Source organism: Pogoniulus pusillus, chromosome 2 (assembly GCF_015220805.1).
Source record: "Pogoniulus pusillus isolate bPogPus1 chromosome 2, bPogPus1.pri, whole genome shotgun sequence".
Lineage (NCBI taxonomy): Eukaryota > Metazoa > Chordata > Aves > Piciformes > Lybiidae > Pogoniulus > Pogoniulus pusillus.
In genome coordinates, this window is record NC_087265.1 from 29595129 (window position 1) to 29606186 (window position 11058).

At 44.6% G+C, this 11058-nt stretch overlaps 1 protein-coding gene across 2 annotated transcripts; it reads right to left on the minus strand.

Moving 5' to 3' along the window:
- Nucleotides 1-116: 116 nt before the first annotated feature.
- Nucleotides 117-10085, minus strand: C2H2orf66 (chromosome 2 C2orf66 homolog). Of its 2 annotated transcripts, none has more exons than XM_064158888.1 (4): nucleotides 9508-10085; nucleotides 2748-2892; nucleotides 1666-1866; nucleotides 117-340 (listed from the first exon to the last, which is right to left on the minus strand). In XM_064158888.1, the coding sequence occupies exons 2-3, from the start codon at nucleotides 2868-2870 to the stop codon at nucleotides 1684-1686; spliced, it is 306 nt and encodes a 101-aa protein (XP_064014958.1). In that variant the 5' UTR covers nucleotides 2871-2892; nucleotides 9508-10085; the 3' UTR covers nucleotides 117-340; nucleotides 1666-1683. The 2 variants fall into 2 exon arrangements, with proteins under 2 accessions (XP_064014958.1, XP_064014962.1); XM_064158892.1 differs by lacking the exon at nucleotides 9508-10085 and adding an exon at nucleotides 3509-3755.
- Between the last annotated feature and the right edge of the window lie 973 nt (nucleotides 10086-11058).

An 11058-nucleotide genomic window follows, 5' to 3' on the forward strand; every position in this document is an offset into this window, starting at 1 on the left:
GAACTACACACTTATGGTGAAAGAAGAACTGCTGCAGACCACCTTCTTAGGTCTAGTTCTAGTAAACGGAAAGGTAACGTTTATTTCCCAGTTAGAACCAGAGACACTGGCAGCAGTTAGAAGCACTCTGTTGCAGTCATTTATTCACGTTTAGACAAGCACAGCTCTGTGAGGCAGCGCGGACAGCAAATGTGCTAATGACAGCGTGATGTCAGGTTCCACGGGTGAGAGCTGTGGCAGTTGAGGGCAGCTGTAAATCATCAGGATACTGTTAAAAATTCAAAGCAGTAGTATGTTTCTGTAAAGGTTACCACTTCACATGGAGATCAAAAGTTAATGTCTGAAAAAGAGGAAGAGAAAGGGTATGAGACACATACAGAAATACTTACATGCGACCAGGGTATGATCCAAAGCAAGACCTGGTTAACACTGATTGAAACACAGAGCAGCAGACCTCTACTTCCAGAAAACATCTCTGAACACTGAAGAGAACTGCCGTAATCATCCTGAATTATGCAGGCAAAATTACCTCCAGCCCTGATGTCCTCACTGCTGCCGTATCAGTTGCTACAGCATCCTTTCTTAAGTCCCTTTTCATTCAGTTATCATGCACAATGCTCAGTGTATGTTGCAATTTATTTTGTTTTACCCTGACACAAGAACTTGACAAAAATAACTTAGCCTTAACATTTTAGTGCAGTGCTTTGCTTTGTGTTACAAAGAGAGATAACCTTTAAAGCAGACACAAAACAGGACAGAACTAAAAACCCTAAAATGAATATTGATTACAAATTACTCTTTAAGATCACTAGGTAAATCATCAAGAGGCTTAGACTGAAAACTTACTGAGTTATTAATCTATCTGTAAAAGGGGAGAATACTGTTATTTCCCCTTCCTCAGAGCAGTCTGTATTCACTGCCTCTCAGATTGAGATGTGAAAGGATTTTTTTTTGCTCAACTGTGGCTATGCAGAGGTAAAATATCTCAGAGTACCTGCTACAAACCAAGGCTGGATTTATTAATAATACAAACATGAATCACTTTTATTTCATGTTTTGAAGAGACAAGTTGGCAATCCTTTTCTTTACCTTTCCATTTCAGTGGTAGAAACAAGGAGAGCATCGTGGATGGATGAAGATGTAAAAGATACTGTATTCTTAGCTAGTGCAGCAGCTTATGCCTAACTTCACTGATTTAACAGCCATTACCACAGGAAGCCATTAGTCTCAATTGATAGCTTTACTGCCATCAGTTACTTAAAGAAACCTGCATAAGGCCAGGCTCTAGACAGCCTGATCTAATGTGAGGTGTCCCTGCCTATGGCAGGGAGGTTGGAACTAGATAATCCTTGTGGTCCCTTCCAACCCTGACTGATTCTATGATTCTCTATTTTCTGTACCTTGGCAGAACGAGAGAGCAAGGAGAAAAAAAACCAAATGTGGTCTATCTAGGTCTTCACAAGTACCACATGTTAATCTACCACAATAGTAATTACCTCATAAACTCTAGCTCAACAATTTTAAACCACAGATTTTAAACATTTTAAATTAACTCTGAAAAAAGAAATTGTTGTCATACTTCAGACAGAAATGAGAATCACTTGAATCTGGATCATTCACTTGATTCCATGCAACAACATGAGAGGAAAAGGCATACTCTGTTACCTTGGTCAGCAGCATCTTTCAGCCTTTGAAATAATTTGAGAAAGAATTTTTCCTTTCTTCATAATCTGCAAATGCAGAAGCAATAGGATCTGAGTAGAACATGACAGGCCTTGGTCCTTCATTGGTCACAGTGAAAGTAGCTGGGAACTTTCTGAGATCAAGACCCCTGCCCGAAAAATAAGCCTGGAGCGTTCTGAAAAACTGAACATATTTCAGATGTGAAAACAGAGCGTGCCCAGATGAGATGGATTATTTCTACTGACACAATTTAAATGCAATATTTGTCTTTATGTGGGATTAAATTCTCTTTTGTGACCTTACACTGGTACAACACAGACATGTGCTCTCTATTTGTGGCTCATACACCTCACATGGTGTACAAGGGCCACCAACTCCTTACTGATCTATGCTCCCCTTCAAACCACTGAGGATTCAAACTTCATCCCTTATAAAACAGGCACCACAAAACCCTTTCTGAGTGCAAGCAGTACAGTTCTGTTACACAGTAAGAGAAACGGTCTCCAAGAGTTAGCCACAGCGCACAACTGAATCGAATGGGTCGCTTGAAAACATTTGTGTTTCTTAAAACAGTGAGGAAAACGTGTGGGAAACTGATCCTTCAGAAGGGATCTTGCAGATGTCCCCTTAATGATATTTTCGTAGCTGTAATTAACTTATAGATGTTAAGGCACAAGTCCTGACAGTCTGTCAGATACAAACTTCCTTGTACTTCTGGAAGAGGAGAGAACATACAATCAGAGCACACACTGGAAAGAAACATAATAATCATCCCTCTCCTGCTTCATGAAGCAAGTGGCTGTATAACCAAAATGCATTTTTAGAAACTGAAGCTGCTGTATGAAGCTGTAAGGGAGCTCTGTGCATTACTGCAGTGTCTCTTCAGTCAAGGAGTACATCTTGACTGAAGATTGTTCATCCAGCTGTGGTTATTGACTACACAAAGTGCACACTTACTAGCACTACATTTAATGGGCCCCTCTTACCTTTCAATTTACAGGAGAAAAATGCTGGTGGCAAAGAAAAGACTCACACAGGCTATCTTTCTTGCAGCATTTCCTTACCAGGTCTCTGTTTCTAGGGTTATCTAGTGGTTTCCATTTTTCTTCTGGTTGGAAAGGAGCACCCTTTGCCAATCCTCTCACAGCCAACGCTGTATAGAGACCCAGGAGCACCACTTTCCACATGTTGAAGAGAAGAACAGACTATCTGCAAGAAGGACAATGAACCACACACCCCTTAAATCCTACCAAACTGGCACTGATGAAGGCATACATGACAATGCAGTGGGGTGCTGAAAACAGTTTATCCATGGCAAGGAAAACCTTGACATCCATGTGCTGTCAACTGGGTTTTGTTCTACTCCTGATGTCCTGGAATAAATTATTCTAAGGAAACATCTTCCATATCAAGGCTCTAAAGGGTTAAACCACCTGTCTCCCTATAACACAGCAGTGAGGGAAAGTAACACCCAAAGACACTGGACTCTCTTTCTGAGAGGGACTAGAACAACACATAGCACAAAGTATTTACATTTGTAATGTTATATTTCATATCAGGTACAGCCATTTCAACTGGCTGAATAGTTACAGCAGCAGATCTCTGTGCTCCGAGGAGAATGCAAAACTATGGCTTGAGATCCAGACAGTTCAGTTTTTAACACTGCCTGAAAAGAAAGTGTACCACATATATTAGTAAGTGCAATAATAATACAGCCTGGTGTACTCTACTAGAGACCTATTTCATAATGTGATTCAAGGGAGGTTAAAAACACAAAGGAAAAAAAAAACATTCTCCCTTTCATGTTCTTTAAAATAAAGCTTACCAGTGAATTTGGCTCTGGCTTGCCCCTTCTTGGTTAGCCTCCTTGCAATCTGTGAACAAACTGATCTCTGCACTTATATTTCTAGTGGACTGTAGGTGGGTGTCAGTGACGTTAGCAGGAGTTCAAAAATACAGTAATGATTCCATTTCCATCCATGACATGAAGACTCTTGAGGATTTCATCTTTCCTACTCTTAAGACCTGTTGCTACTGAAAAGTGCAGTGCAGATTCCTCCTCTCTAAGCTGTATTGCAGAAAATTTGAGGTAAACATATGATATTTAAAACAATTCCCAGCAGAGATAGCAGAACTGTATCAAAATACTACTTTTAATTAAAAGCCATATCTCTAGCATGGTGACTAACTGATAATTACAGGTGATTGAATGGTTTTCAGGCAAGGCAAGATGTGGATCATTTCTTGGTACAGGAGACAGAAAGTAAGGTCTGTTTCAAAATCCCAAATCAAAACACTTTAACGGATGTATTGCCTTCCTGCCCTGACTTTATCATCAGTCAATTTCCCCCCTCAGACTAGAAACACAGACAGACTGCAAGGACTGTGCTAATTTAGTTTAGCCTCATTTCAGAATGAGTATTCTAGAGGTGAAAGCTGAGAAGATTTATGGGGAGAGAGATCACATTTTAGATGGAAATGCATTTTTGAGGGAGAAAATTAGGTAAAATAGGGAAAAGGTGAGGTCACCTATAGGGCACAGAATTAATATTTTGGAGAGAAAGGTTGAGGTGTTTTGAAGAGGAGAGAAATAGTTGGAGGGAAAAGCTGGGGTAATTATTAGGAGCCAGAATGAAGATGCTGAAGGGAAAAGCTGATATAAGTTAGGAGTCAGAGATCACATAGAAGAAAAAGGTGATTTAGAGGGAAAAGTAGAAGTGATATATAGGGCAGAGAATGAAGACTGTGGAAGGAGAATCTCAGATGACATGGGGGCAGAGGTGACATCTTGGAGGGAAGAGCTGAGATAATCACTAGGTAAGAGAATTAAAATTTTGGGAAAAAATCTGAAGGGGAGAGAAATAATTTTTTTAAGGAAAAAGCAGATGTGCTTAGGGTGGATGGAGGTGAAATGGAGGGGAAAGCTATGGTAAGCTAGGGGAGGTGAAATTACAGGATCATTCAGGATGTCAGGGGTTGGAAGGGACCCAAAGAGATCATCGAGGCCAACTCCCCTGCCAGAGCAGGACCATACAATCTAGCTCAGGTCACGGAGGAATGCATCCAGACAGGTCTTGAAAGTCTCCAGAGAAGGAGACTCCACAACCTCTCTGGGGAGCCTGTTCCAGTGCTCTGTGACCCTTACGGTAAAAAAGTTCCCCCTTGTGTGGAACTTCCTTTGCTGTAGCTTATATCCATTGCTCCTTGTCCTATCCCAGGGAGCAAGTGAGCAGAGGCTGTCTCCCCGCTCCTGATCCCCCAGCCTCAGATGTTTATAAACATTTATTAAATCCCCTCTCAGTCTTCTCTTCTCTAGATTAAAAAGGCCCAGGTCCCTCAGTCTCTCCTCCTAAGGCAGTGCTCCAGTCCCCTCAACATTGTCACAGCTCTCTCTTTGACTCTCTCCAGCAGATCCCTGTCCCTCTTAAACTGGGGAGCCCAAAACTGAATACAGGACTCAAGATGGGGTCTCACCAGAGCAGAGTAGAAGGAATGGAATTTAGAGGGAAAACTCAGAGGACATTCAGAGTGAAACAGTTATTTTACACAGAAAAGGTGAAATACAGAGCAAAGTGAATGTAAAATTTGGAGTGCAAAGCTAATTGAAGTTGAGAGGAACAGAGGTGGCATTTTGGAGGGAGACGCTGAGTTGCTTTAGATGAAATAAAGTACACTGGATAATGATTAAAGAACTAAAAAGAGCTAAAGTGATGGCCCTAGACTCAGCATTATCCAGATCTAGTAGTTAAGAGCTGGCACTCCTGAGACCTCTCCTTAGCAAAGGCCAGCTCAGAAGAAAGAAGAGGCACCGTTTGGAACAGTGAGGCAAGAGAGAGAGCAGAAAGAGGAGCAGCATCAGGCTGAAGAAGGGTACGTGGAAAAGGTGCTCTAGGCAAAGGAACCTCCCAGTCACGGGCTGCAAGTCACACAAGACCCTTGCCAGCACCTTTAGGGAGCTGGCTGGAAGTCTAGAGAGAGAGGCAACTCTGTAAGGAGGAGGGTATAAGCCATACCCGAAGGGAAAACAAAAAGAAGAAAAGTAAAGACCTTCAAGTTTGCACAACTCAAATGAGAATAGGATCCATCTTCCAGAATATCAGATGTTGTACTGGCTTTGACACGAAGCCTTTAGGACTCCTTCTCAGAAAACAAGATGGTTGTATTTTGCAGGTGAGAAGTCACCCTGAGAGTGTCATATGTGGAGTCCCTCCCAAAGGGAAGCTTGCAGGCCAAACATTTGTTTCTACCTACTGGTCCAAGAAAAAAAAAACATTGCTGCTTCCTACAAATGTTGCCTCATTGATGTCCTCTGCAGTCTTATCTCAGTATGGAATCTGAATAGTTGAGGCACACTGAATCACTGTGGCTTCTGCAGATTCAGACATCTAAGTGATAGGACAAGAGGAAGTAGCCTCAAATTGCATCAGGGGAGGTGTAGGTTGGATTACATTAGGCTGTGCCAGTTGGGGCTGTTCAGCCTGGAGAAGAGAAGGCTCCAGGGACACCTTGTAGCAGCCTTCAGTACCTGAGGGAGCTACAGGAAACCTGGGGAGGAACTTTTTACAAAGTCTTGCGGTGACAGGATGAGGAGCAATGGCTTTGAGCTGGAAGGGGGGAGATTTACACTGAACATTAGGAAGAAACTGTTTACAGTGGGGATAGTGTGACACTGAAACAGGTTGCACAGGGAGGTTGTGGAAGTCCTCTCCCCAGAGGTGTTCAAGGCCAGGTTGGATGGTCTAGTGGGAGGTGTCCATGCCCATGGCAGGGGGGTGGGAACTGGGTGATCTTTCAGGTCCCTTCTGACACAAGCCATTCTGTGAAGCCTTGACATTGAAGAAACTTCTTCCCTGAAAGGGTTTGCAAAGACTGGAAGAGAGCTCCTCAGGGGGGTGGCTGAATCACAATCCCTGGAGTTTGTTTTATAGAGGCAGAGATGTGGTGCTGATGGCCATGGTTTAACTTGAGCCTTGGCAGAGTTAGACAAAGATCGATCTTGAAGATCTTTTCTAATTGAAACAATTTCCTGATGGTATGATAGAAAAGGTGCCCTGGGGGCAGAAAGTGCTCTTGAAGCCCTTCAGGTTGGTTGCATCCTTTTCATTCAGCACAACCGCTGCTGAAATGATCACAGGAGATGTGCAGTTCTCATCTCATTGAAGATCTTACAAAAGCAGTCTGCTGCTGCCCACCAGCTGTGTCTGTTCGGGACACAGAACTGGGAGGAGTGGCTGACACCCTGTCAGGCTGTACTGCCATTTGCCAGACCTGGCTAGGCTGGAGAGCTGGGCGTGAAGTTCAACAGGGGTAAGTGCAGAGTCCTGGAACTGTGGAGGAACAATCCCCTGCATCAGTACAGGTAAGGGGTGACCTGCTGGGGAGCAGTTTTGCAGAGAAGGACCCAGGAGTGCTGGTGGACAACAAGTTTTCCATAAGCCAGGAATGTACCCTCATGGCCAAGAAAGCAAATGACACCTGGGAGTATGAAGAGTGCACTCAGCAGGTTGAAGGAGGTTCTCCTTCCCCTCTGCCCTGGTGAGGCCTCAGATGGAGTCTTGAGTCCAGTTCTGGGCTCCCCAGTTCAAGAGAGACAAGGAACTACTCAATTCAGGAAGGACATTGAGGTGCTGGAGTGTGTCCAAAAAAGGGCAACAAAGTTGATGAAGGCTCTAGAAGTATCACAAGGTCTGTGAGGAGCAGAAGAGGGAACTTGGGTTATTCAGCCTGGAGAAGAGGCTGAGAGGACACCTCTTTGTTCTCTACAACTACGTGAAAGGAGGTTGGAGAGAGGTGGGTGTTGGTCTCTTTCCACATGCAACAAGTGACAGTACAAGAGGAAATAGTCTCAAGTTGTGCCAAGGGAGGTTCAGGTTGGATACCAGGAAAAATTTCTTCCCAGAAAGAGTTCTCAGGCACTTGGCACCACTGATCCTGGGTGAGGTACTGGGCAAGTCTCAGGCTGGACTCACCAGTAGATGGGAACCAGGTTCAGGAGTTGGATTCAGGAACACAGGGATTGGGATGGAAGGCAGAAAGGACAAACTCCTTCTGGGACACTGGCCAGTGAAGAAAAGGCTTGACCTTGAGGATCCCTCAGCTTTCTCCTGAAGATGCTGTCCACGGGATAAAATCCCTTGCTGGGCAGTGGGGGTCACCCGTCTTGTCTGCTCCTCCACTCAGGTGCCACCTCTGACTTCCTGCACCCCAAAGTGGGGCATAAGCTGTGGCAGTGCTCTTGGTCTGCAGCCCAGTGCTTGGCAGTGACTGCCCATCAGTGTCTCCATCCTAGCAGCAGCCCCTGGTTGTGCACATCTGCCCTGAACTGCAGGAAGTGCCTCACTGAGCAGAGCCTGAGAAGTCACAGGCTTGAACAGAATTAACTCTGCTATGAATCAGACCAGGACAACAGTTTGGATGTGTTTGGTCTTGTATCTTTTCACGCTGAAAGCACCTTAGTGCTAGCATATTAGTGATATTAATTAATATTTGCAGTGGGGGTGGTGAGACACTGGAACAGGTTGCCCAGGGAAGATGTGGATGTCCCCTTTCTGGAAGTGTTCAAGGCCAGGCTGGATGAGGCCTTGACCAAGCTGGTCTAGTGGAAGGTGTCCTGCCTGTGACATGGGGTAGAACTAGATGATGTTTAAGGTCTCTTCCACCTCAAACCATTTTGTGATTCTACAATTCTTTGATCCATGAGAAACTCAGACGAAAACTCCTCCAGCTGGTCCCTGACCCTGTTTCCTTCAGTGTCATGGTGTCATTTAAACAGTTTCACATCTCTGAAGACTCTTATTAGTGTAAGGATGAAAATGTCTGGGGGTGCAAACGCTGGGATCTTCCAGCTCAGCAACCACATGGCTTACATGGCAACAACGACATCCAACGACAGGTAGCAGTTTGAAAAGTGCATGACTTGGACCCAGAAAGGGTCCTTGCACCTCTGGATGTTTAAAATGCCTGAAAATTCTTGGAGTGGATTAGAAAAAATATTAAAAACTGTCAGTGCTAGTGCAAGGTGTTCCAGCAGAGAAAAAGCTCTCATTTTTATCTAGATATTGAGGAATCTTGTTAATTTATGTATAAGAAGATTTCGAAATGATCCCTCTGTATCTCCTCTATTTTTATAAAGACTTCTAGAATGTAAACAAAACCATCCTAAGTAGAGACACATAGGGGTTTGAAATGCAAATTGTGTATATGTTAGTTAAAAAGCAGTGGCTTTCCTTTGTGTGTGTGTGGTTTTGGTTTTCATTCAAATGGAAAGATCTCTGAACAGAGCTAAGCTGAGCTACTTCCCCCCCATCAGGGGCAGGGGGTCCGCCCTCGGTGCTCACTGCCGCCACCTTGTGCTTAACGTGCGGAACTGCAGCTCAGCGGCGAGTGCCGCTCCGCCAGCCCTCGGTGCTGCTGCTTCGTCTCTAAATGCCCTGAAGGCTTGAAATGCCTGAAAATTCTTGGGGGAGCGGTGGAGGGATCAAAAATGGTTTGATCTTATAGGTGTTAGTGTAAGGCGTCATTTCGATAGAAATCTCTCGGTTTTTTATATAGACATTAAAAATTGTATTAATTTATAGCTAAAAAGGATTTAAAAACAGAAAGTCTGTATCTACTCTATTATAAAAAGGATTTTAGAAGATGGAAACCCTCCCTGCAACGGGGCCGACGCGTTCGTAGCAGCATAGGCCACACACCCCCTCCCCGCCCCATGGCCGTGCCGCCGGTGCTGCGCGTTGCTATGGACTCCGCGCATGCCTTGTATAGAGGGACGTTGCTATGGATTCGACGCGTGTCATGGCGCTCAGAGGTGTGTTTCGTACGCACCGTAGAGCCGGACTCGGATCGACCCGAGTCAGACTGAATGGAGCCGAGCCGAGCCGAGCCGAGCCTCCACGTCTCGCCGCTGCTGCGCTTGGAAGAGGTCTCTGCTCTCCAGCCCGCGGAATGTCTCTGCTTCGTGAGCAGGGTTCTGGGCAGCCCTGGGTGGTGCCTGCTAGCCGCCGTCCGCTCGGGAGGACGGGCGGGGGAAAGAAAACCTCGGGCATTCACTGCCAGAGGTTCCTTCTTTTCCTCTCTTACACAAGGATTCAACAAATCAATTAATCAAGTCCAGACGCAACTAAGACCCATTTTAGAACAACTTATGTAAGTAACAGGCTTTGAAGTTGCTTCCTATATAGCTTCCTTTTAGTTTATATAGAAAAAAAAGTCGGAAGAGAGCTGTCTGCACTTACTATGTTACAGAGTAAGTCTAAGCAGATGTTCTGTGCAGCCTAGAGACTGTAGCTAAGCGTAACTAGAGAACTAAGCCTAAATAGTCTAATTGTAAGTGGGCTTCTAAAATGCCTACAAATGCTAGAATTTATAACAAGGATTTAAAAGCTTGACCCTCCCCTCTAAATATCTCTCTACTCCAGACAGAGAAGCACTTTCAAAAGCCCCCACTTCACTTTTTCCCATTTTCCTATCCCGATTAGGGGCCGATGTCCCCAGAGGCGCGCTTCACCTGCGCAGGCATTGGTGCAGACCCGCGCGTTGCTATGGACGCTCCGCTGTCGCGCTCACTGCTGCCGCCGTGTGGACGCGAGGAGGAATTGCTCTGGTTTTGGTGACTACAGGGCAGAAGGTGCCTTGCTTTGTCATAGAATCATAGATGATCCATGGCTCTTGGCCAATCAGAAACTACATGGGAAGGAAATTTCAGCCTGTCATGGGTTAAAAGACGAGGCGTCATGTATCTTTTTTTTTTTTAAAGGGAGCTTAATTGCTTTGCCTGAAAACAAGTTGCAAATTTGTATTTGGCCTCAGCCACAAACTCTGACAGAGTGGAAGGCTTCGGTACCAGAATGTGGAACTGTTGGAAACCCAATTCCTCTTTCAAGTGGTTCAGAAACTGTTTTCCTTTGGAAAATGGGGACCAAAATGTCTATAAAGTAAGTTGCTGCAAAATACCAGCCTTGAGACGCCATGTTCCAGGCATTTTAAAACCAGTTTTGAACCAGAGCTGAGTAGCACACAAAGTGAAACATTTCTGGTTATAAGCTAAAGCAAAGGGGGTAGCCCCAAATTCCTTTACTTTGTGAGGGAGCTGCATGGAAACTCCACAGAATGGAATGGAGAATTCAGGGCAACCAGTTTCTCAGCAGGTGGCTAGAGCAACATATATGCAGTTTTGAACCAGAGACCTTACTCAGCCAGACAGCACACTAAGTGAAACATTTATGTTATAAGCTAAAGTAAAGGATGTAGGTCAAAATGCCTTTGCTCTGAGAAGTTGAAAGGAGGCTCTAAGAATGGAAAAGAGAATTCAGGGCTACTAATTTTCTCTGCAGGAGTTGGAGCAAGACATGTGCAGGGAATCATAGAATCAACCAG